Below are 25,008 nucleotides of genomic sequence, written 5' to 3' on the forward strand. Positions count from 1 at the left end.
AGCCCGGGAGAACGTGCATCCTTGGCAGGACATTTGGCCAAACAGAGCCAAGCCAAGCCATGTCGGGCCAAGCTGAAATAAACCCGAGCCGAGAGCCGCAGTTGAAAAATATTCGCTCTGAAAAGCAAACTGGGTTATATGCAAATCAGCATGACCCCTTCCTTCTGGCAACAAAAGAAGCCCAGAGCTCTGAGAGAAATAACATGGAGATTTTCCAGACAAATGAATATCTTGCCGAGAAATTCTATGGATTTTGGTATAAATAGGTTGCACAAAGACTTTGCGTTAATTTCTATGCATTTTTAAAGCCAGATACATATATACGAGTATTCTTTCATTTATTTAGAATCTTTAAGGTTCTATAGCCTTTTATAGCCTTTCTTGATAATTGGATTAGTGTTTCTCTGCTAGTTTTCAAGAAATTAAATAGTTAACTTAATCGCTTCAAGTTCTCTTCGCTTGCCAGCCATTTAAACAGCCAACTGTAAGGGGATTCAGACCAGGATTACCAAAGTCCTTTTGAATGCATGGCACACATCGTTTCGCTCGGACACAGGACATCGGCCACTGCAATGGACAAAAAGGACCTCTAACTAAGGACTGAGGGGAGGATGGGTGTCTGGGTGAAACGGAAGCCAGAGCATGAATTTGGCATTAACTTTGTGGCCAGCCATGTCTTGGCATTCTGTATTCCGCATTCAGCCTTCATCTCAATGATGGGAGAGTGGGTGGTGTGTTTGTTTGCTGTTTCCTGCTGCGTTTCCGGTCCTGGTCTCTTGACAAACTGCCCGACCGGGCTGGACCTTATCTGGCCGGCAGGATGGGCCAGGATGGAGACATCAGCAATGTTATCTTTTGTGCTAGCACATCGAATGCACACAAGCTCCCCGAGCTGGGTGAATAAAACTCAGTCGGATGACTTGTCGGGCTCTTAAATGTCTGAGCTGTCGTCTGACCTGAAAGCGGCTTTTGATCGATAGAAAGAAAGGCAATCAAGGACAAAGTCTAAGGACACAAATGGTATATAATATTTAATCTATAAAATACGAGGTATATGACCTGTAAGTTAGACACACAATTTAAATCAATATTCAACAAAAATCAAAAATAATGATACCTTTGTTTTCTTGCAGTGCATGCAAATGTAGGATATAATAAGCTTTTCTGGTCAGACAAGCTAAAAAGGACTAGGCTTTGCAGGATTCATAGAAGCCAGACACACTAAATGGTTGTATGATGAACCTGAATCCTGATCCTCTCTGGCTGGCTGCTGAGCCGACTAATTGAAAAGCTTCCTCTTGGCGGCTTCCTCCTGGCCTGGCCCATTAAAGTGCCGTTCTGTTAAGCGGTGATAAACGGGGTTGCCACCTGTTATGCCTAAACCGTAATGGCCAAAAGGGGGGAATCCCCTACGAGTCCTAACTAAGCTGGCAGCGTCATGATTTGCTTTTAACTAAAAACTAATTCCGACAAATTTGCCCTCCCCCCTGAATAATGCAAATAGCTATGTGTCTCTCTCGCTCCCTTCCCGTACAGGTGGAATCCTGGCCCAGGACACCGTGCGAAGCGTAAAGCGGAAATGACTACGGTGATTATCTTAATTGCTTCTCACGGTTCGCGCTTGAATCTCACGCGCAGTTTCCATTCTCCCTCTCCATTTTCCACTCTCTCCGGCTCTGCCACTTCGCCGTATTCCTAGGCCCCGGCTTTTCCGGCTCCGGCTCCGTTCTGGCCTGCTAATCCTTTCGGCTGTGCTCGAAATTTGAATTTTAAGAACGCTCATTATGCGCCCAACAATTTCGGGGCACGAGGTCCTGGCGACGGCCCGTGATAATTTTAGACAGCCCTCCTCCTCCTCCTACTCCTCAGTGGGAGGATTCCGGCGGAGAAATTATTGATTTTCAAGGTGCTAATAAAATAATACTTAGTTCCATGTGACACTTATTGGCGAATCGGGGAAGCATTTATTGCATTGGAGGGTAATAATAATAAATTTGATGATGGGAACTTGCAGAGCTTATTACCAACTGAATGGTGCATTAATTTCTCATAAAAAAACTAATTATTGGATTAGAAATGTGGTTTTATTAAAGGTTTGTTTAAAGTTAACAAGAAAGGAGAGCTAACTTTGGGCAAAAGCCAGTTATGGCTTAGGGTGGTAGCTATATCTTCCCAAATTCTCATCCGATTCTCAAGCGGAGTACCTTAATCGATTTGTGGATCGATTCTGCACCATTCTGCATCAAAATCCTGAGACAAAATATTTTTTTGATTTTTTGTCTATTTTTCGTGAGGGGATCCCTTGAAAATGGGGTTTTCCCCTATAGGGCCCACAGTGATGGCTATAACTTTCCCAGTTCTCATCCGATTCTCAAGCGGAGTACCTTAAACGATTTGTAGATCGATTCTGCGCCATTCTGCATCAAAATCCTGAGACAAATTATTTTTTCGATTTTTTGTCCATTTTGCGTTATCGGATCCCTTGAAAATGGGGTGTTCCCCTATGGGGCCCACAGTGATGGCTATATCTTCTCCAATTCTTATTCGATTCTCAAGCGGAGTACCTTAAACGATTTGTAGATCGATTCTGCACCATTCTGCATCAAAATCCTGAGACAAAATATTTTTTCGATTTTTTGTCCATTTTTCGTTATGGGATCCCTTGAAAATGGGGTTTTTTCCTATAGGGTCCACAGTGAGGGCTTTATCTTCCCCGATTTTCATACGATTCTTCACCCCTTCTAAAATATGCGAAGTTTAACCATAAGGAAACACATAGCTCTGTTAATCTAAAACTTTATCAATAAAATCTAGATTTCTTGGATATAGAAGTCGTAAGTGTTAAAAAACAACAATCAAAAAAATCTTGCGTCCATAATTTTAACAAAAGTTCAAGAAATTCTCAGTTGTTTACCCCAACTTGCGGCCATTTAAGGCAAAACAATTTAAAAAAATCTATTTTACTTTTCCAAGATTACTAATCACTATAATTCACCATTTCTATCGCTTATCTCATCGAAGGATCAAAGGAGCTTAGTGCTAAGTGTCACATAGATATAGGTTGTGACTTCCTAGAATGTTGGCATTATATTTCAGATTATAGAACCAATTAGACGAAAAATTTATTGAAATTTTAAATTTTTAAATTTTAAATTTCAAAAAAAATTTTTCATAAATTGAACAACTAAGACAGATGCACCAGAGGATTATACTTTCCGCTTTCGAATCACAATGAGCAGCAAAAAAACGAAAGGTAACCAGAAGGTGGCTGACAGAAGCTGCGATGGCACTCTGGCTCCCGGCGTAATCGTGTGGCACTCAACGCACGAAATGCCCCCGGACACGCCCGTCATACCCAGTCCCTACGAGATGATGCGCCAGCGGAACTGCAAGGCCGCCAAGTTCACCCGAGGGGAGAAGTACCTAAATATCCGTCCTCCCGAGTCCAAATGCAATCACGAACAGTCGGTAGCTTTTGTGGAGGAGGTCGTGGAGGAGGGCCGGTACTGCATGGGGAACGCGGTGGTGGACGATGCCCTGGCGATGTGGGACCAGGCCGAGAACAAGAGAGCTCTCAAGTACTATGGTGTAGGTGATCCTCTGTATCTCCCCGAGGCTGTGTCCTTCAATAGGGTACTTTCGAAGAGTATAAAGCATGCCAGCATGAAGGTGAAGCGAAAGGGACCGCCACCTCCTCCGGCTCCGCCGCATCCTCCCCAACCAGTTCCCGTTTGCCAGCCCTACATTCTCAACCGCGAGGCCTTAAAAGCTGAGCTCCAGAAGATGCCCACCGTCCAGCGGAAGCTACAGCCCGCGGCGGCCTTTGAAATGTTGTACTGCAACAAGGCAGTGGATCCACAGGATCCCTTCGGGGTCAACGAAGATATAAAGATGATCAGTCTGGAGGAGGCTCTCGATATGAAGCGTCCAGTGCGGCCTCCGAAGCATGGTCTGAGGCGAAATCATTGGTACTGCCCCCCCCTCTGTGGTGGCCCCGAGAACTCCTGCACCGCCTACGAGTGGGCCAAGTATAAGCTGGACCCCAGGCCCTACGACGAAGAGTTCCAGAAATGGTACGCCGCCCAGGTGTTCCCGAACGAGGAGGAGCCCCACAACTACGACCAGCTCTACGAAAGATTTCTGAAATGTTTCGACATGAAACCGTTTCCCGATCCCGAGTGCGTGGCCATGGCGAAGTGCTGTCCGGAAAAGGCCAAGACCGATGATCAGAGCACGGGCGGAGGAAACGGTGGCAAGGGGGGCGACGGTGGCGATGGTGGCGAAGGAGGATCAGGTGGTGATGCCGATGAAGGAGTTAAGCGTCCAGTAAGACCAGTAAGACCTCCTGTTAAACCAGCGGGAGATGGAGATGGGGACGGAGACAAGGGCGATGGCGACGGCGACGGCAAAGACAAAGGTAAAGATAAAGATAAAGGTGACGAGCCAGGAGCCAAGGATAAAACAAAGCCCGATAAGGGTAAGGACAAGAGCGACGGTGACGAAGGTGGTGATGGCGCTAAGGAGAAAGACAAGGACAAGGATAAGGACAAGGGCAAGGACAAAGGCAAGGATAAGGACAAGGGCAAGATAAAGGACATCGAAACGCCACAACTTCCCAAACAAGAGTCAAATCTCTCCATGAGAACCCCACAAGGCTCTGGCACTAAGGGTTTCAATAGCGATATATTCGGAGACAGACAACCCTATAGGCCAGGAGACGAGAAGCCGAAGCTTCCCAAGCCCAAGCCGGGAAAAGGCAAGGGTAAGGGAAAGGGCAAAAACAAAGGGAAAGGGGATGAGAAACCCCCGTCGGAACCGAAGGGTCCCAAGTGTCCTACCTGTCCGCCCGACGGCTGTCCCTGTTCCATCTGCGACTGCCTGTACCCGAAAAAGGACGAGGACTCGCCCATCATGAAGTGTTTGATGCGCAAGGACAAGGAACGGCAGCTGCGCGAGTACCTCAGGATCATGCGCCATCGGGAGTATATGAGGTGCAGGGGCGAGTATCACGTCGCCTGCCAGAACAAGGCGGATCCCATCGCCATCGATGACTGTTTTTGCAAGAATCCCAAGATTGCCGAGTACTGTGATTGCCTGGGCGCCCTACAGCAGCTCCAGCAGCTCCTCGGAAAGAGACGGAATCCCATCGTCAACAACGAGCTGCTCTTCAATCTCGACGACCTGCGAGCTCGGGTTGCACAGCGGATGTGCGACTGCCTCTGAGAACGTCTGTTTTGCATATTGGGTTTTATATTTTATATTTAACGAGTCGAACTGTATTTTTTTTCTGCCCCCAAATTGTATCATTATAAATATATATATATAAATTTTTGTAAATTAATGAAGTGTTTTAATATTTAAGTGGAATTTTTAGAGGGATAGAAGAATATGGTGGAAAAACCGGGTATTAAACAGTCAAGAATCAGGAAGTTTTAATTGTTATTCCTTCTTGATTTCATAGATATTAAATAGATGCTATAGTAGATGATAAAGATAGATGATAATATAGGTATTGCAGGTTATAATCAAGGTTTTCTATTTAAGAAGTACAAAACCCCACTTTCAAAAACCCAGTAACCTTATTTTAAACTTTCAAATCATAGTCGTAAACCAAAACCCCCCAATCGTATATCATGTGTAGATCAGACATCTAAATTTTAAAAATAGTTATCTTTTTAGATTGTTTCTCTCAGTTTTTATAAATTTTAGAGTAGGTCTAAGCTAAAACAAAACCAAACAAAAGTATAAACATAATTAATTATTGCCAAACTAATGGACGGACAGAAGAATTCACAACTTCGGAAAAAGCCACTGACTAACCCTCGTAAGAAGAATCTACAAAAGAATTCTCAGCCTCGACGGAAGGGTGTAGCTCAGCAGGACTCTCAGGTAGTGGTGATATGTCTGGAATGGCCTTTGATAAAGAATCCTTCTCTTAAAAAGAATCCACAGAAGAATCGGCATCCCCGACTAAAGGGCGGGCAATGTGGAGCTGTGCCCTCGCAGGACACTCACCTGGGTTTGTTGTGCCAGAAATGGGACTTGATCGACCGTCTTAAGAAGATTCCACCGCCCACCTCTCCCGAATGGGTGCCGTGGAGGGTCAGCCAGGTTTATCCGGAGAAGAACCATCCCAGTATTCAAGCACCAGTCGCAAAGAGCGTAGCTCCCCAACCCAAACGACTTTCTTGTATCCAAAAATACACCAATGATGCCTTGGAGCCTATCTGCTGCTCAGGACTATTTGAAGTGGGCAAAGATAACCTATCGTGGTATGGAATAGGTTCGGATGTAGATCGTCCCGAAGTCGAACAGTTCAACAGGAAAATGGCCAAAAGCCTTCAAGTAGCCGGTCTAGTGGCCAAGCCCCCAGAACCAAAGGAACGCCAAAGAGACGTTCCGGGGACTCTCTGCCTCAGGAAGGAATTCGAAAGGATGCTGAAAATGAGAAGCCGAGCCAAGACAGGCCCAGAGAGCATATACCTGGCTAGGGAAGTCCGGACCAGGACCAAGCAAAACACAAGGACGAGGGTAACGGCAACACAAAAACAAAAGAAAACCCAAAAGCAAACGCAAAAAGAAAAGGAAAAGCTTAAGCAAAGCCAATGGAAGAGGTAAAGGCCTAGACGATGGCAAAGATCCGGATGGGGAAAGTGACGAGTGTCCTGTCTAATGTCCGCCGGGTTCCTTCAAGGATTCCCTGTGCCATCAGCAAGCTCCTGTATGCCGATATGGAGGAGAGCCGGGTAATCCTTGATCAGAGGGATAATAAGCCTCAAAAATCGTAGAAATGTATGGTCTTTTTTTGTGAAAAATGGTTGTGCTTAAAAAGCTTTTATAAACGTTTTATATTTGTCAAATCTATGTGCTACTTATTGTCTATGGGCTATTATAAAATAAGAAAGTGCTATATTTTACAGTATTTATGAAGGTTGTTCTTGGAGGTTTAAGGGGTCTTAAGAAGCCTTCATCGTTATAGTTAATTTGTATTAGTTATTGATATTGTTCAAATACCCCATAACCAGAGATTATGTAGATAACTAAATGAAGCTCAAAAAGGCAGTAAAGTCCATTAAGACTTAATAGGAGAGTACCGGATATCATACAATCTAAAACACGCATGCAGTAGCTTCTTAAGGTTCCATGGGTTTTTAATGGCGGAAGATAATAAAGATATAACAAAGTTACAGATTACAGAATTACAGATCTTATACACTTTCTTATACAGAGATCTTATATAGATCTTACATAATATTATTTTAAGGTTCAAGAAATCTTTTGCCTCATCTAGTAACCCTACACCGAACTCTCAAACCATCCTCCTGAAATCATGAGCCCCCAAACCTCATTCGTATATCATGTGTTAGTCACAGAACACCAAAATTTTAAAACAAGCTTGTTTTTGTTTGGTTCTCAGATTAAGTTTTTACCTTCCAAGACGCTGTGATTAAATAACAAAAAAAAAGTGTCTAAAGGACCCGAATCGGACGAGGAATACCTGTACATTTTATCACAATGATGGGCAGAAAGAAGTATGCGCAGCGTCGTCTCATGGGCGGACAGCGTGGGTCGATTGCCTCGCCCAACCCCGAGGCGGAGGCGGAGTGCCAGGAACGGGACTTGCTGAACACCTTCCCTGATGAGCAACCCAGCATGTACCAGTGGATGCGGTGGAAGAACTGCAAGACCGGCAAGGTCTGGAAGCAAGAGACCTATCCCATCATCCGGCCTCCGATCTCCAAATGCGGCGATAATCGTACCCTCGGGTACATCGACGACGCCATGGACGCCAACAAGTGCCCGCGACTGTTCGACATGGGTAGGGACGACATACTGGCCGTTTGGAACGAGAGTCCCCGCAAGGAAACCCTATCCTGCTATGGGATCGATGGCGGGATACCCAGTCCCGATGCCGTACGCTTCAACAGAGTAATGGCCAAAAGCCTCCGGGCAGCCAGCCACGTACCCAAGCCCCCCAAACCCTACGTGAAACCCGACCGCACCTGGCGCAAGAAGGTTCCGGATCCGAGTGGCCCCTATGTCCTGGATCGTGAGTGCCTGAAACGGAAGCTCGACAAGATGCCCAATGTGCTGAGGCAGCTAAAGGCCGAAAACGCCTTCACGTGGCTGCACTGCCCACCTCCCGCTGATCCAGAGTATCCCTTCGAGGATGATGGTGGTCATCCCACTATTTCGCTCATCCAGGCCCTGGACATGGAGAAGCCACCCAAGCCGCCCAAGAAGATGAAGAAGTACATGTACTGCCCTATGGATTGCGGCGAACCGCAGAACAAGTGCACCCAGTATGAATACGCCAAGTACAAGATGGATCCCCGGCCCTACGACGAGGCGTTCAAGCGGGAAATGGACGCCTACAAAGAGCCCAAGGAGCCGGAGCCACGAAACTACGATGAGCTGTACAAGGCTCTCACCCCGTGCTTCGTCCAGCAGCAGGATGGCAACGAAATGTGCGAGGCCTTTGCGAAATGTTGCCAGGATCCCAAGGACCCGCCTACCGTGGGATGCGGCGAGTTCGGGCCCGAGGGAGCTGGCGGAGATGGTAAGTCCGGCGACGACCAGAAGGACGACGACGACGACAAGCATGGCAAGAAGGACACGGACGATGGGGGACATAAACGAGACTTTGATGATGGGAACAGGGGAGGCCGTAAGAAAAAGGATGACGGTGGCGATATGGGGGACGATGGGGATAAGGGCGATGGGAAGGAAAAAGAGAGCAAGGGCGATGGTGATCGTGGAAAGGGCAAGGGTAAAAAGGAGAAATCCAGTGAAGGAGACGGCGGAAAGCCCCCCGCCCCGGCCCCGATTGTGGAAATGCCGAAACCCGACCTTGGCGATGGCGGAAAGACCCAGGAGGTTAAGAAACCCCCCAAGGAAACCCCCAAAGCCGAAGATGATGACGGACTCAAGGGTTATATCAAAAAGGACAAGGTCGAGAAGAAAAAGAAAAAGGACAAGAAAGGCAAAAAAGACAAGGAAAAGAAAGACAAGGACGGCGACGGCGTCAAGGATTGCCCTTGCGAGATCTGCTGCCAGGTGACCAAGGAAGAGGACACTCCCCTCATCAAGGACATGCGCCGTCGCAACAACGAGCGCATCTTGAAGGAGTATCTTCGCCGAATGCGTCATCGCCAGTACATGGAGTGCCGGGATCCCGAATACCGAGCTCCGCTCCGCAAGTGTGATCCCATCGAATGCGATTCGGCATTTTGTGGCAACCACCGCATGCAGAAGCACTTTGAACGCGTCCAGGCCCTCCAGCAAGTCCAAAGGGATCTGCTCTGCCGCAACATGGAGGGGGACACCACAATCGCCAAGAGCCTGAACTGCCTCCTACACCGACTCTGCAACCGCCTCACCCAGGGCGGCTACTGTGGGTGAGGAGGGTGTGTGTCCAGAGCCGTGTCCTTATACCCCAAACCTGTTTCGGAAATCCTTAAATGAGTCCAAGTCCAAATGCATACGTTTCTTCTGTCCAAATGTGAATTTTAAGTCAATTTGTACAGTTTAATAAACTTGATTAGCTTTTAAAAATGTAGATGGGCTTGTACTCATTTAAGGATTTAGGGGTTAAGGGGCTATGGATTAAGGGCAGAAAGAGTAGAAGTATTAGTAGGTATACTAGCTATACTATAACTAATGCAGGCCATAGTAGGTAACATCTTGAATTACTATTCCCTTATACCTTTTTTTAGTTCTAGTTATTAATTTTTTTTTTCCTAAATTTAATAATTTTAGTTAATTTTCTTTTATATAATTTTATAGTTTATTTTACATACTAACCCCTACCAAAACTACCCATACTCTTCTCGTGAAACCCTTTTCCATTTCATCATTCTCCCCGAGGCTCTCTCGGCCCGCAGGCTGAAATGAAAGGAAAACAAAACTCATTTGGCTCTGGCCTTGGGCCTGGCCCAGTCCGTTACCAACAAAAATATGTTACCAACAAAACAGAGCCGCAACTGCAACCATTATCGGGGCGGATGGTGGGCGTGGCCCTAGGCCGAACAGTATGATTTATACGGAAAATAGAAAGCTGAAAGCAGCGCCACTCCCCACAGCGACGAAGGAACTCGAAGGGAAATGACGCCCAAGGACTTTCCTTTTTGGAATAATTGCCATAATGGGTCCGGGAATGCCACGCAAAAAAAACCCCAAAATCGAAGAAACATTTATGAAACTTTAATTTGATAATACGCCTTAGTTAGATTGGGATTAGGTTTTAAATTTTGTTTAGGGGGCCTGACATTTTTTAGTTTAAAAGTTTTCAAAGCGCTTACATTGTAAATGGTTTTCCAAACGAACAAAAGCAAGAGTCGAACCATGTTGCCTTGTCATTGCCAAGATAAATGTATTAACTTGCCACACATACTGGTATCTGGTGGGGGAGTGGGTGTGGGTGGTGGTGTGGGAGACAGAAGTCACACACAATGAGGCAAGTCGTGCCATGAAAAGAAAATTGTGTAAAACCGGAAAACGCGTGACGCGAACGAGGGAGAAACTTGCAGCCCACACTTATATACACACACATGAGGGGTATATGGACACACAATGGGGTACTGATTCCGATTCCGGGTCCAAGGATGAGGACACACGACGCACACGAGGCACGTGACTTGGCTGGGCAATCCAGTGGCAGATTACCTGAGCTGTAGTCCTGGAAAATCAGTTTTTGTCCCCAAGTCCTCCTAGGCTTCAGTTCCAGTAATTGGCTTTCAATTGCTACTGTCCAATATTGGCTAGAATCTCTTACAGATTTCTCAGAAGGTCCCAGGACTCATTTTAAAGACCCTCTGATATTTAAACTTTTTAATTATTTAAATTAAATTGAAATTAAAATCGGAAAACACTGGTTCCACGTTGATGTGAAACATTTTCCTGGGTCTTCCTGACATAATGACAAATTTATTGCACTCGTTAGCTGGACAGATACAGATAAATATTCTCATTTAAAAATCCTTCATGTTTAAAACCCCACAAATGTCATGTTTTCTTTAATTTTCAGTGAAATGTCGCTGCAAATCGGCTTGTGGTTGCAAAAGGAAAAAGGGAGGAGCTGCCGGCCAAGAAAGTGATGAAACCAAAGAGCAATCCTGTGAAGAAGTCGAGGATCCCATAGATGAAGAAGCAAATCCATTACCAGACGAGGTAATTGATGTCAATCCCCCCGGGAAACTTTAAAGCAATTATTACGTATACGCACCTTGGGCTTCTTGGCATATTGTCCAGTCCGAACATCGCGTATGGTGGCTATATCCAGGATGTCCAGCTCGTTGTTCTGATCTACCCAATAGAGGAAGAAGCCCTTGGCATCGACGCGCATCGTCACCGGCGTCCCAGTGCCCGAGTCCTGAAATTAAGGAGACTTTTAGCATCAAACACTGAGAACCAAATAAGCAAAAACAAGCTCCATAAGGGCTAACTAAGGGCAGTTGTGATAATGAAAATATTTATTCCATAACCCCATTTCATCCGATTCGGGTCCAATAAAGACGTACACATGATATAACGTATAAATAGTTAGAGAGTTTATTGAACTTGGGATGGTTTTTATAAAACAATGGATATACATAATTCTTGATTTATATTTCCACATATATAAGACTTTAATTATATCCAAAAAATTACATCAAAATGTGGCAGTAAGTAAATATTTATAGGCATTACAGTATAAATCAATTACAGACATAAAATCGTACAAATTATAAACAAGAGTCTGGTTTATTAGACTTTATACATTTTCCTGTAATTTATGGAAATTTTTCATTCTATTTTACTAAACATTTTTCTACAAATTGAATAAGTTTCTATAGGTTTTATAAAATGTACTATAATGTATGAGGCGAGTTTATTGAACCACCCAAGCTAATGATATTATTCTGGCCGATTTCTCATCAGAATTGGCCGCAAAATGTACAACACTTGCTGGCCCGGGCTGTCGTCTGTTATTTCTGCTTATTATTTAAGTCAAATTAAATGGTTCTCGGCCCGGCAGTCATAAATATTTAATACTCCGGCATATATCCATATATCCATTCATAAAAACCAAGGGGAAAAACGCGGAAAAGGAATGCGAAATTGTGAAAATGTTTCCCACTCGCCCAGCTGGTGATGCCAACCAGATGTGGATCGGTTCCCTCCCACTCTCTCTCTCTGATGGAAAATGAAATATTTTTTAATTTTTAAGTATGCATGGCAAATTGAAGGGAGCCAAAAAATCTGGCAACCAAAACGAATGAATGTCTCGAGAAATTCGCGTTTTCTGGCGCTTCTCGGAAGCGACTCGAATAACGCGTTAAATGGTGCGAGGCAAATGAATGTTTATCCAGGGTGGCCCGTTGGGGGGGGGAGGGAGGTCTGAGGTCCCCTTCCCCCATTTGGGGGGGGGTAAAGTCAACCCAGACAACATGCAACAAAAGCACGCTAAATGTGTGTGCAACAAAGTTGGCAAAAAGTGCGGAATGGTCACGCCAACTTGCCTCCCAAGAATGTCAACAATGTTGTCTTCCAAAGAGTGGGTTTATTATTATTTTTGTTTAAGGATTATCAGCTTTAAGATATTAAACCTTTAAGAAGTAAATCCGTGGATAGCAAATCCCTAAAATGCAACAAGTATTACTTTTCAACCAATTATGATATGGCATTAACTTTTATCAAATCCCATTCATCCGAGTGGTAATTTAAGACCCAACGCACCAGAGGCTTTTGAACCACTACCTTTCACGCGAATTTCATCCTCCGAGCCCAGGGGTCCCACTCCAATTAGTGGGTGGGATGGATGGATGGATGGTTGGAAGGAATTCCTTGACCCCGGCACTGGCCCATTAAGATTAGGGAATGTTCGTTGTTATGGCCAGAAATTGATGAGCACTGAAATACTCGTTACGAGCATATTTAATTCGCGCTGCCACAAGTTCATTATCCTTTCGGGTTTAGGCTTGGGTTCTCTGTTTCGGTCTGGGGTTATTGGGGTTTGGGTTTAATGAACCCACTAGGTGCCAAAGTGGCCTGCCATCCTGGGGGCGATTGGTGAGGGCGTGCCGAGGTTCGCCCCTTAATAATTGAAATTGAAAACAACCACTCGGATTCCGTAGTCCCAGTCCCAGTCCACTTGTGATATTCAATTAGGCGCATATTTTCTTGGGATTTACAGGATATTTGCCAGAGAGGCAAGGGGAGGCAAGCAGGGCTCGGCCATCGCTAATTGGAGCCCACAATCCCCAGGACTCAGCTCGGTCCCGTCCTTTCGCTTCTCTAATTACTGGAAAACTAATTGAATGGGTTGGGAAGGGCGGGGGTGCGAAAGAGTTCGTTAATTCAATTTCAATATGCAAAATTCAGTGGAAATCCAATAAATGCAGAAATTGTGTGCGAATTTCAGTTTTCAGTTCGTGACTGGCCCTGAAAGGCTCAAGTTGAAAGTGACTGCCACTTGACACGCTTCTCAAATATTAAAAGCCACCACATGCATACAAGTCAGATACATACATATATCCAGTATCTGTATCTGCAAATATATATGCTATATCTGTATCTGGTAACTGGTATATGGTTTTTTTTTCGATTGTAGTTGTGTGCGTTTAGGATACGAGCGATTACATGCATAATTCAATTGGTGTAACAGTTGGATCTGACTCCCTGCATGTTGGTTTGCCATTATAGAAATCGCTAAAAGGATGCCACATCAGAAAAAAACGAAGAAAAAGGATAAATGCCAGCCAGCTGATGTTACAGGGCACTGAGAGAAATAATTAAGACTCTCAAAATTATTATAAACTTTCCTAGAATTTAATACAATTTTTAATAATTCAGAAAGCTCTTTGATTCTAATATTTAAAACCCAAAAACGGAATATACTTCTTACTAAAGCCCATTTAAATTGCTTTTAAATTACGCCTTCCATTAAAATGGCTCGTTAAATTTTTGCAACATCATTAAACTGGCAATGACCGCGAATTCCGCCAGACTCGTGCTAAAATTTAAAATCAAACAATTGCCGATTATAATCTTACAGTCTGAAGTGAAAAACGTATCGAGTGTATGATTCATTTATAGACGATTTTGTGGTTGAGTGGCAGATATATTCATTTTCATTTAAAAGCCATCAAATAAAAGAGGTTTCTTATATATTTCTTTCAGTGTGGAGATTCCCATTTAGAGGATACAAATAAAGCAACAGCTATGGCTCACATGGCTCACATCTGCCGGTGACAATTGTCACACGCCATTCTTCCATTCGACTGTCAATCATGCTTAGAGCACTGAAATTTCGAAAAAGGATGTCCCTGGGTACATCCCTGGGTGCTTCGGTATGAGTGCCCCAGTGCATTAGGGAAAGCATTAAAGTTGGTTGGTAAGAGGATATGCAAATGCTGTTGTTACACAGGATATGTACATAGCCGGGCTGTACTCCCGAGCTGCCATCCTAGTTCCTCAACTATCGAAACGAGTTTAAACAGCTGTTGGTTGGCTCAAACTACATGCAAATTATATCATAAAATATGTAACCACTTGAGTCACTGTTACCTGTTACTTTGCCACCCCCCCTTTCAGGACACCTGAGAAAGTTTTCCCAGGACTCGAGAACTTTGCCTGCCACTGGCACTAGCACTTCCACCGCCACCACCATCGCTGTTGATGTTTCCCAAAAGGAGTTAGAGGAAGGAACTGGTCTGGAGATGAACTAAAGTCATCTGCTAGTCGGGCTATGACGATGAACGCGACCCGGGAGGTCGACCCAGAGCTCAGAAATTAAGATTGATGTGCTCTGTGAGCAACGGAAATGGAAAATAAAGGCTTAAACCAGCTGGAAACCTTTCGATTTCGAGCCATGACAGAAGACAAAGCGTATACATTTATTCTCAAGACCAAAACCACTTTTCTAATTAATTTTCTTTATAAACTTAATGAAACTAAAATAAAAGTAAGAGCTGAGTATAACAAAAAATCTAAAGATTCAATCACTTAACAGTCTTATCTTTCCACTTGAATATAATACTCTCTAATCTGAACTTTGATCATCTATAGTTTTGTCGTATTTAGAGTCTATAGCTTCCTATCAATAAATATTAATAACAATAAAATCTAATTGCTGGCGCCTGATTAATTAAAAGTACTTGAATAGTCGAATCTAGTTTTGGGCTCAACCCACTTGAAAAAGGGTCTCATAATGTTGATAATCCATAATATATCATCTCTTAAGATTTTCATTATAAATACTTGTAGTTACCTAACAGTTTAGTTATTTAATCCCAACCATACGCTCTAGCCTCGACCTTCATAGAAACCCTTCTTGTAATACCCATACCTGCTGCACTTACTCAGCATTATAACTGATTCGATTATATATTAGTTGGCTGATCGGAGATCGTAAATAATAGTTCAATTTTGGCCAATCAGCCGTCCACTTATCGGGCAATAAAAATGCTCATCGATTAGATTGGTTTTGTTTTTTTTGTTTCTGTGTTTTAATGCACTAGAAGAGTATTACGCAAAAAATGATAGTTCCAGGTGCTCCCTAATTCAGCTGGTAATAGGCGGCGATCACCTGGTAGATCCATCCCACGTACGATGGCACCGAGGTGTAGACCGTCGGCCTGCTGGCATAGCCACAGGGCATGTAGCTCCAGGAGGCCAGACCCACCAGTTCCGCAGGTCCATCGATGGGCCAGTAGATGAGGGGATTGCCTCCATCTCCGTAGCAGGTCTTCACCTGGGAGCACACCTGTTGGTTGCTCAGCGGAGCGTCCGAGGGCAGCAGACCCTGGCAGGCGCTTCTGTCCAAGAGCGGGGCGAAGGCGTACTTCAACTGCTTGGAGTACTCGTCGTTGTCCACGTCGGTGAGGCCCCAGCCATAGACAGCCGTCGTCTTGTTGGTGTAATCGTCGTTGATATCCGGCAGTGCGATTTGCTGAACCCGAGCCGTGTAAACAAAGCTCTCGGACACGTGAAGCAGCGCAATATTGTCGCTTCCAGCTTCGCCTGTGAAGGATCTGTGCTTCGAGACAAAGTCCACATAGCGCACTTGGGCTGCTGTAACGTTGGATCTGTTGGTGACTCCCGCGTAGACTGGAGTTCCTAGAGCATCCCCGTTGAAGTCCTCCAACTCCTTGACGCAATGGGCCGCAGTGAGGATCCACTTCTTACCGATGATGCAGGCGCCGCACAGATGGGTGTAGGTGGCCTTGGTCAGGGACAGAGAGACCAGGTAGGGCACGTTATCCACTCCCTGGACATCGTATCCATCGATGATCAGGGGCTGAATTTCCACCGGCACATGCTCCAAGTGCTTGACTGTCAGATGGGCGGGAAAGTGTGGAATGTTGGCGGCTCCGGCCAAAGCCAAAAGTGGCAGAAGAACGTAGAGTGGCGATAGCATTTGTGATACGGGGAGTACTATGAAAAGTCTAAACTGTTGGCCCGAACGCAGCTGGCGTTTTATAGAAAAAGTTTAAAAGCTTTTTGTTATCAAGAGCCAGAGAGAATGTCCCCAAAAAAGTTTTCAATTACTTCCAGAACTAGTTCCCGCTGCTAGTCGCTCCATTATATCGATTTTATGGAAATTATAGAACCTCTATATCTATTAGCCACCATAATCGAATAAAAACCACTCTCCACTATCTAAAAAAACATGAATATCATTTTTTACTTAACAAAACGCTGTCCTAATTGATTTAAAAATGCGCATAAAATTGAATTAAAAGTAATGCCAGGATGGTGGGTAATGGCCCCTGGGACTGATTCTCTCCGAGGCCCCAAACCTCTAGTGGTGGTGGTGGCAAATATAAAACAAAACATGCAATTACCCCAGGACCAGGGTGCAACGTTGCATACACATTCGTGCACATCCATGCACATAATCGCCATCCACAGTGCTGGCAAAGTTAGTTGCCGCTTGCCTCCGAGTGGCATTAAGGCCACACATGCCCCATGTCGTGAGTTTGTCGCTTGGAAAATGTTTACGCAAACGTGTGGTCATTTCAGAGGGACTTCGAGGAGGTATGGCTGGGTATGCTCCATGAAATCCACTTTTAATTGGCTTAGACGGGTCGTGGGGGTCTGGGTGGTCTGTGTGGACTGGGGGTCAGTATTTTTAGCATCCTTTGAGACCCGCACTGTGACCTTGTCGTGTCAACACCTCTGTTTCAGCAAATTACGCACACCCACCTGCGTAAATCCCCAAGGACCTCAACCAAAATACTAATTAATACAAAATGAAATAAACTAATCCAATATTGGCTATTAAAGCCTCAAAAATAAGAGAAAAAACCCTGGAAGAGGGAGTGGGTTTAACCTGGAGCTGTATTAAGGGTACCCACGTGCCAGGGCTTTTCCCCAGCGGAACTTTAAGTCCGTTTACTACCAAGGTTAGCTGGGCCCTCTTATCGTCTGATCCTAATCAATACAGACGAAATTAACTAATCACTCCTAAGCCAGATACGAATCGTAAATCTATCTGCTAATCTTGACTGGGGCGTCGAGTATAAAAGCTGGGGGCGACTGTGAGGAGCATAGCACTTCCTGCACTTAAACAGAATGAAGCTGATCGCCGTGACCCTGCTCGTTGCCCTGGTGGCCGCCGCCCAAGCCGGACGGATCACCGACCAGCTGGTCAAGCTTGTCCCAAGCTTTGCCACCGGATTCGTGATCAATGGCACTGAGGCCGAGCCCCACTCCGCTCCCTACATCGTGTCCCTGGCCACCAACTACGAGAAGCACTCGCACATCTGCGGCGGCACCATCATCGCCCACGACTGGATCCTGACTGCTGCCCACTGCATCTCCAAGGCCGAGGGCATGAGCGTCATCGCCGGCCTGCACACCCGCGCCGAGGTGGACGAACTCACCCAGCACCGTCAGGTCGACTTTGGCCGCGTTCACGAGAAGTACACCGGTGGTGTGGGTCCCTACGACATTGCAATCCTGCACGTCAGCGAGCCCTTCGTCTTCAACGACAACGTCTCCCCCGCCACTCTGCCCAGCCGCGATCAGGTCCATGAGGGTGAGAGCCACCTGTACGGATGGGGACAGCCCAAGTCGTACGTCTTCACCGCCGCCAAGACCCTCCAGACCATGACCACCGACATTGTCAACTACGTGGACTGCAAGGCTGCCCTTCCCGAGGACGCTCCCTTGGCCGACACCAACATTTGCTCCTCCTCCCACCAGCAGAGCAAGTCTGCCTGCAACGGTGACTCTGGCGGTCCCCTGGTCGTTGAGTTCGAGGATGCTGCTTCCGAGCTGATCGGTATCGTCTCCTGGGGCTACATTCCCTGCGGACTGGCCCAGCTGCCCTCTGTCTACACCCGTGTGGCTTCCTACGTTGACTGGGTTGCCGACATCCAGAGCGCCTACTACCGTCTCTACTAAGCTGGAGGAGTGGATCTGTAGTGATCTAGTGGCGGGTGGCCATCACTTTGGATCATAGCTATGATCGATTGTTGAATAAATGCATCCGACTATAAATATTTTTGTTATTTTATTGGGGAGTTGCGAGGAAGGTGGATTAAGGAAGGAGATATCTTGGGTTCTGAGGGGTTTGAAATAATACTCCTTTCTATGGGAAGGTTTCTATCTAGAAGTCTTTGTTAAGAACATGGAATGTAATAAAAATTATGAATCAAAGAACAGTCTAGAATCTAAATAAAGGCTCTTTATTTTTATGATATCCCTTGAAGAAAAAGACAACTCATTATGAAGAGCCATTTCTTACAAAGATCACCTAAAAACTTCCCCTAGAAATCAATAGGTTTATTTATACTACGGAGATAGATGTTTTTCCATTCCATTTCCTAATCTTAAAAATGAGAAAGCAAGTTTCACCAAAAATCTATCATTGTGAAATAATGGCCAGAATGAAAGTTCATTCGTTGTTTGCCAAATTTGTCTTGAAAGGTTTAGGAATTTATGATGTCTGATTACCATGGAATCGATTGATAATCTGGAGGGGATTAAGGCCCGTCCAGTCCAACGTTTGCCTCCTGATTTACGAACTCTATTGTAAGCTCTGGAAAAGCACAGACTTTTGGAGGCGTGTGCCAGTAATGATAGGGTTTCCAGTTTTGAGAGTCATCCACTCGACCAATCAAAGCGCGTTCGAGTGGAAGCTTCTTATCGGGAAGATAATGAAGCTACTGACTGAAATCGGTAAAGTCGAAAGAAAAAGCTTGGAAAGCTTTGATTTATTTATCAACATGTTGCTAAAGTTTAGAGTCTTTATAATTTAATAATAATAAAGACCAGGAAAGTATAAATAATACTAGAAATACAAAGAGATGGGACTTCTTGAATGAATTATACGTACAAGTCTTAGTCCCCTTTGAATATCTTTGTTGTAAGAAGAGATAGGCATATGTTATTGGGTTTTAAATAAAAATACTTATCTATGTATTTATTTTTATAAATTTAAGTAATTCTAATTAATATCCCCATTTAAAACTAACTGGGATAGGTAGGAATCAGTTTATGGTCCCCTATTGTCTGGTTCATTGGCCATTAGTCCTATCTTATCATTGCGAATAGTTTCCGAACAGCTAACTGTCTTTCTATAGAGGATTTAATAGTGTTTTATGATCAACATTGACCGGAATCGATACAATAAATTACTTCAATAACAAAGAGTGCGAAAAAACTCGAACAAAGTGGGTCAAAAATCGACGAGATCCAGACTGATCGGTGACTATTTTTTATACGAGTGCTTCGAGTGGATGCAGGCGCCACAAAAGATTGGTTTTTAATCAGTCAATAGCGTCGGACAATGGCAGGACAAAAGGTGGGCCATATCGGGGCCAAGAATAATGCCGCTTCAGGATCGTAAATCTCTCTTGATAACGCTAGCAAGGGGATCTCTGAGTATATAGATTGGGTTCTGACTTTCTAGCTATATAAGGAACTCTTTCAACTGGGAATAGAACAAACTACAACAGCAATTCCAACAAGCAACATCATGAGACAATTCGTGGTTCTATTTTCCCTGGCGGTGGCCACCGTCACGGCTAGCCTGATCCCCCAGCCGGGATTCCCAGAGGGTCGCATCATCGATGGCGAGGTGGCGAAGGTCGGCGAGGCGCCCTTTGCTGTCTCCCTGCAAACCGAGCAAGGATCGCATTACTGCGGCGCAACCATCATCGCAAAGGATTTGGTCCTCACCGCCGCACACTGCATGATTTATAAACTCTTCTGGGTTGTGGGCGGAGTCACCGATCGCACCGACCTGTCCAATGCCCAAAGGCGCCAGGTGACCAGCGACAGCCAGTACGTTGTCCACGAACTATACGGCGGCAGTGTGGGTCCCTACGACATCGCCCTGATCCACCTGAAGGATCCCTTCGATCTGAATGCCAGGGCCCGAGACGGCAGCTATCCGGTGGCAGCCATCGACCTGCCCGGCAAAACCTTCCAGGGCACCGGGAACGGCACCCTCTTCGGCTGGGGACGCGACTCCTGGGGGGCTTTGCCACTTGCCCTCCAGAAGCTGGAAACCAATATTATCGACGCCGAGACTTGCGCCAAAGAACTGCCCGCCAACAGCAAGCTGGCCGAGACCAATGTTTGCAGTCATATTAAGGGAACACCTAAAGGAGCCTGCAACGGAGACAGTGGCGGTCCTTTAACATCCTGGGGATATCTGGTGGGCATCGTATCCTGGGGCTACACTCCCTGCTCTAGCACCACGTATCCATCTGTCTATACATGCGTGGGTAGTTTTCTTAAATGGATTGCCGAGAAGTCGGCTCTACTCCGTGCCTAAGATTGTAAACTCTCAATAATATAACTCTCAATAAACGAACATTCTATATACCGATAAACTTTGTGATTAAATATGACTTTTAAGAGGATGTCTTCTTGGAGAAGAAATAGGTAAGATATTCTCTTTATTTTTATGGAAAAAATAAGCTACTTTGGCTGATTAATTAAAAATCGTTCATTAAACGAGTGATAACATAGGCTAGCCATACATTAGCCATTTTTATAAAGCTAATGATAGGCTAATGCTGATTTTCAAGAAATCATGAACTGATTATAACAACCAAAAAAATAAATAAACTTTTAAATGCATTTTAGAGCATTTATAAATTGAAATTAATTTACTAAGACTAGGATATATATTTAAAATATTACAAAAATTAAAAACACCTAAACCTAGTTTTAGTAAAAATTGACATTCTACTCACATCGTCCCATCGTATGAACTTCTCTCCATCCTGCAACGCTTGTGGCACCTCCACACTGGCTGTGGAAATGTAGGTTCCCCCAGCACTCATCATCCTGGCTCCTTTCTAGCTGCCTCTTTGATTTTCGGGTGCACTATTTCAGTGGCTCTCCAATTTCTGGTTGCCTGGCTGACTGGTTTTCTGGTTAGTTCTCCTCCTACCACTCCTCCTCCACTACGTTTTTTTGTGGATTTTCTGCGGCTTCGGGTTTCCGTTTAGCCGCTGCTTGAAAATTCCGCTTCTAGGGATGCTTTTGCTGGTGATGTTGTTGTTGTTTGTGTTGTTGTTCTCCGGCTGCATACAAATGACGCCATGGTCCTGGTCCTTGTCCCGAAGAACGATTCCTGGACGTGGACGTGGTCTGGGCCACAATTAGTACAGCGTTGTTATGGCCAAGAGTCCGGCCCCTGTGAACTGCATTCTGTGGCTTGATTAAAATTCCTGTCCCGTAAACGCGGGGGTTACTGAAATTTTCGAGAGGAAAACTGTAGGTTAGAAAAGTGTTTGGTTCCAAACAAAAAAATGGTCCAGTTAAGAGCAGTAACTCGGTAATAAGTCACCTCTATTTAATTTTTTGTGGACATTTTTATTCTCTTACCAAACTCTCCCACTATTTATCAAAAACTAAACAATAGATTCCACATTTGGGAATAAAACTTTCACTGCCATAGATCTTAATTCTTTTTAACATAGTGTCCTGTTGAAATGCTACATCCAAAGCATTGAATCCTTTCTGAATTTTTAGATGAGCTTTGAATTTACAAAAACTTTAGTGTTTCAAACTCTAGTCTCCTACAGTAATTTTTCTCCCAACTTTTGCAAGGCGGGAGTTAAAAAAAAATCTATAAAATATTTATCATAGTTTCCTGACGAAAGTATTTAATTTACAAACACTAGAGTTTCAAACTCTAGTCTCCACTGTAGTTTTATGCTAGAAATACACAAAAGGGATAACATATATAGGGGGCCCGGTCGGTTGATTAGCGATTCCCTGAAAGTCTCTGGCCTTTGTCTCGTTTTCAATTTTCAGTTTTCAGTTTTCGTTTGCGTGTCAACCCGATTACGGACCCCGAAAGGTCAGAAACTGGGGTCCGGGTTACGGATCCCCTGACAGGCTTCCACCATTCAGAAGAAAAACCGACTCCCATTCATCGACGGCCAGAGTCATCTCATTCAGTGCTGGGTGGCTTTTGTTTGTTATTTTTGGACTCTTGTCGCTGGCCATTGTGCTCTGCCCCAAACCCTGCCCCTTCAGTTTTTGTTCGGTTTCTGCCTTTTTGTATTCAGCTGCACTTCATTTATGCAGGAAACCCATTGCTTTTTTCTTTCTTTCGGTTCGCTAATTTGGCGCAAAAACATTTTCTGGGAATTCAGTTTTCAATTAGCCTGCCGGACCTTTCGGCCTTCCTCCTCTCTCGTTAAATATAGACATCCGGTCTACTTTCGGAACTTAACTGAACCCAGTGGCTTTGGCTATATATTTTGGCATAATCCACTTGGATCTACTAAGATGTTAGCTTATCCGCAACCGCACATTTGCGGTGGAAGATGCAAAGAATATCTAGAATGGAAACCCAGCACACGTGACTCTATTTTGGACTCCCTGTCATAACCCCTTTTGGCCAAGTCCGCAGGGAGAAAGACCGAAACTGAAGCCGAGACAGAAGTAGAAACTAAAAACAGAAGCCAGCCAGTGGCAGTAGTTTACGAGAAAAACTTTTAGCAATCCAAACAATCCAAAAGCAAGTCAACCAACCCAACCACCCACGAAATACATACAAGTGCAGTGAGAAAAATAATTAAATTCTAAAAAAAAGATTCTAAATAAAAAAACTTTATTTTAAAACATTTTAAACAAGATAGTAAAGTCAATAAAGACTTAATTTTAAGGATTTATATTTCATTTTAATTTTTATTTTTTTTTCAGTGCCTTGTCTCATCTCACACATGGCTCTACTGAAAGTTTTTCGCGCATAAAGGAAGTCATTTGTTTTGTATTTGTTGCTTTCGCAAATAGAATTGAATTTTGTGAATTTATTTTCCCGCTTTCCATGCCATTTTCCCATTTTCTTTTCAAATTGAGTTTGTACATCATAAATTTAGCAGCCATCGAAAAGGGGAAGTAATTAAGCATTTTCATTCTGTTTGTGTTCCGATTGAGTCGAATTCCTGGTGTGTGGTATGGTTTCGATTCGATATCGAAAATGGCTGATATCGTAAGTGGAAATTCGATGGATACCAGTTCGATTTTTCCTCATTTCCATGCTTTGTACGCTTTTCCTGCTTCTTCTATTTTTTTTCTTTATTTTTTTTTGCAAATCGTTTTAAGTGTTTTATGGCAAACGGGCAAAAAATTTATTGCAGGCAATTTGCAGATGTACCCCAACCGGGGGTGAAGGGTCTGTTTGGGGACCCTTGGCTACCGGAGGATACGTAACGGAAATCAAAGCGGCAACACACAGCATTCAAGTGACTTTTCCCCATCGCTTGGGCTCCCTCTAAAAAAGCGAGATAGAGCTAGCCCATGAATCATGTATGCGACAGAAACAGAAACAAACAAACAGCTAAAAAAAATGTGGCACTGGAGGCCCCCAGCCCTACTGGATCCAGGGAGGGGAAGTGGCATAAATCAAAGCGCCGAGTCAAAATATGTTTTCCTTTGGCAAAGGTTAAACTTTGATATATGCTGCCAGCCAGGGCGTACTTGTTACTGGATGGTTAATGGCGGACTTTCAGTTCATCTGGTGCAAGAAATCGCAATTTATGGATAGTCAACAGCCATGTCGAAATTTTAGATTGCATTTTTTGATTTTGAGTTTTCAAAGCCATATGTATGTGTTGAAGAGGAAAATATTTTAGGATTTTCAAGAGGGGGTAGATCAACTATTAAAGTGGGGAGGTGTATATGTTTCCTTATATGGTAATTAAGATGTATCTATTCTTAGGGATTTTTAAATAAAAGGGAATTATTCTTCAATTCTTTATTAATTTTTATAAAATGTTATGATATTAAAATAACACTAGTTTTATCAATAATTTTAATATAATACAAAAATAATAAATTATAATATAGCCCTATAAAGAAATTTCTTAAAAAGGCAAACCTTAGGAAACTTTATAGATTTAATCAATACCCTCTTAAATAAAATATATAATAAATAGAATTTATATTTAAATAAATAAATAGACCTTATATTTAAATAAAGAATAATATTTAACCTCCCAGTAATAAATGTTTAAATAAAACCCCACCCAAAACTACCATTAATTAAACCTAATGGAGTGGTTTTTCCACTTAAAATAAAAGAGAGTAATGTAACCACTTACTCATATTATTAAATTGCATGCTTTCAACTTTTTGAAAATTAATTTAAAAAGTATAAACTTAATCGGCGGTCGACAGAGGTCCTGTCCTGTCTCCTGTCTGCTGTGTCTCCTGGTAAATTGTTTTCTACCCCGGGGAATGGCTTTTAAGTACCTGCACCTAAGTGTCCATTTAGTTCATGGGGCGACTTTTACAAATGAATTGGGATGCCCGACGCGTCGGTGGCAAGAAGGTCCTTTTTCTCTCTAGGGACCTGCCATTCCCTAGCTCCCCATTCTCCCAGTCATTCTTCCGTTTCCGTGAAAAGTGCGGAAGTTGCTTGTCAAACGGCAATCTTGGCCATGACACACACTCGCACATACACAGACAGGCACACACACACACACCAATATGATAATCAAATCAAGGCGCCAGCTATTTGGTTAATGTGCATGACAGCGTTGCTGAGAA

At 44.0% G+C, this 25,008-nt stretch overlaps 7 protein-coding genes across 16 annotated transcripts in view; 5 read left to right on the top strand and 2 right to left on the bottom strand.

The window, feature by feature from the left end:
* Positions 1-25,008, bottom strand: part of Plc21C (Phospholipase C at 21C) — a 51,075-nt gene that overhangs the window by 13,753 nt on the left and 12,314 nt on the right. For all 8 annotated transcript variants that reach the window (XM_070277690.1, XM_070277688.1, XM_070277692.1 and 5 more), the window contains 2 exons: positions 21,195-21,697; positions 11,225-11,371 (listed from right to left, as the gene is read on the bottom strand). In XM_070277690.1, the coding sequence (XP_070133791.1) occupies positions 11,225-11,371; positions 21,195-21,287 (240 nt within the window). In that variant the 5' untranslated portion in view covers positions 21,288-21,697. The remainder of the gene's footprint in view (positions 1-11,224; positions 11,372-21,194; positions 21,698-25,008) is intronic.
* Positions 3,078-5,341, top strand: LOC108118622 (uncharacterized). The gene has a single exon (XM_017231392.3). The coding sequence runs from the start codon at positions 3,232-3,234 to the stop codon at positions 5,221-5,223; it is 1,992 nt and encodes a 663-aa protein (XP_017086881.2). The 5' UTR covers positions 3,078-3,231; the 3' UTR covers positions 5,224-5,341.
* LOC108118629 (uncharacterized) lies at positions 5,599-6,860 on the top strand. Of its 2 annotated transcripts, none has more exons than XM_017231399.3 (2): positions 5,599-5,892; positions 5,944-6,860. In XM_017231399.3, exons 1-2 carry the CDS (start codon positions 5,773-5,775, stop codon positions 6,616-6,618), a joined length of 795 nt encoding a protein of 264 aa, XP_017086888.2. In that variant the 5' UTR covers positions 5,599-5,772; the 3' UTR covers positions 6,619-6,860. The 2 variants fall into 2 exon arrangements, with proteins under 2 accessions (XP_017086888.2, XP_017086889.2); XM_017231400.3 differs by having other exon boundaries at positions 5,601-5,889.
* Positions 7,340-11,538, top strand: LOC108118623 (uncharacterized). 2 transcript variants are annotated; one of them, XM_017231394.3, is made up of 2 exons: positions 7,342-8,560; positions 11,027-11,538. In XM_017231394.3, the coding sequence occupies exons 1-2, from the start codon at positions 7,516-7,518 to the stop codon at positions 11,200-11,202; spliced, it is 1,221 nt and encodes a 406-aa protein (XP_017086883.2). In that variant the 5' UTR covers positions 7,342-7,515; the 3' UTR covers positions 11,203-11,538. The 2 variants fall into 2 exon arrangements, with proteins under 2 accessions (XP_017086882.2, XP_017086883.2); XM_017231393.3 differs by lacking the exon at positions 11,027-11,538 and having other exon boundaries at positions 7,340-9,559.
* LOC108118625 (trypsin) lies at positions 15,456-16,434 on the bottom strand. The gene has a single exon (XM_017231396.3). It carries the CDS (start codon positions 16,397-16,399, stop codon positions 15,539-15,541), a length of 861 nt encoding a protein of 286 aa, XP_017086885.2. The 5' UTR covers positions 16,400-16,434; the 3' UTR covers positions 15,456-15,538.
* Positions 17,519-18,486, top strand: LOC108118627 (lectizyme). The gene has a single exon (XM_017231397.2). The coding sequence runs from the start codon at positions 17,557-17,559 to the stop codon at positions 18,388-18,390; it is 834 nt and encodes a 277-aa protein (XP_017086886.1). The 5' UTR covers positions 17,519-17,556; the 3' UTR covers positions 18,391-18,486.
* Positions 19,919-20,828, top strand: LOC108118628 (lectizyme). The gene has a single exon (XM_017231398.2). The coding sequence runs from the start codon at positions 19,967-19,969 to the stop codon at positions 20,768-20,770; it is 804 nt and encodes a 267-aa protein (XP_017086887.2). The 5' UTR covers positions 19,919-19,966; the 3' UTR covers positions 20,771-20,828.

This window comes from Drosophila bipectinata, chromosome 2L (genome assembly GCF_030179905.1).
Source record: "Drosophila bipectinata strain 14024-0381.07 chromosome 2L, DbipHiC1v2, whole genome shotgun sequence".
Lineage (NCBI taxonomy): Eukaryota > Metazoa > Arthropoda > Insecta > Diptera > Drosophilidae > Drosophila > Drosophila bipectinata.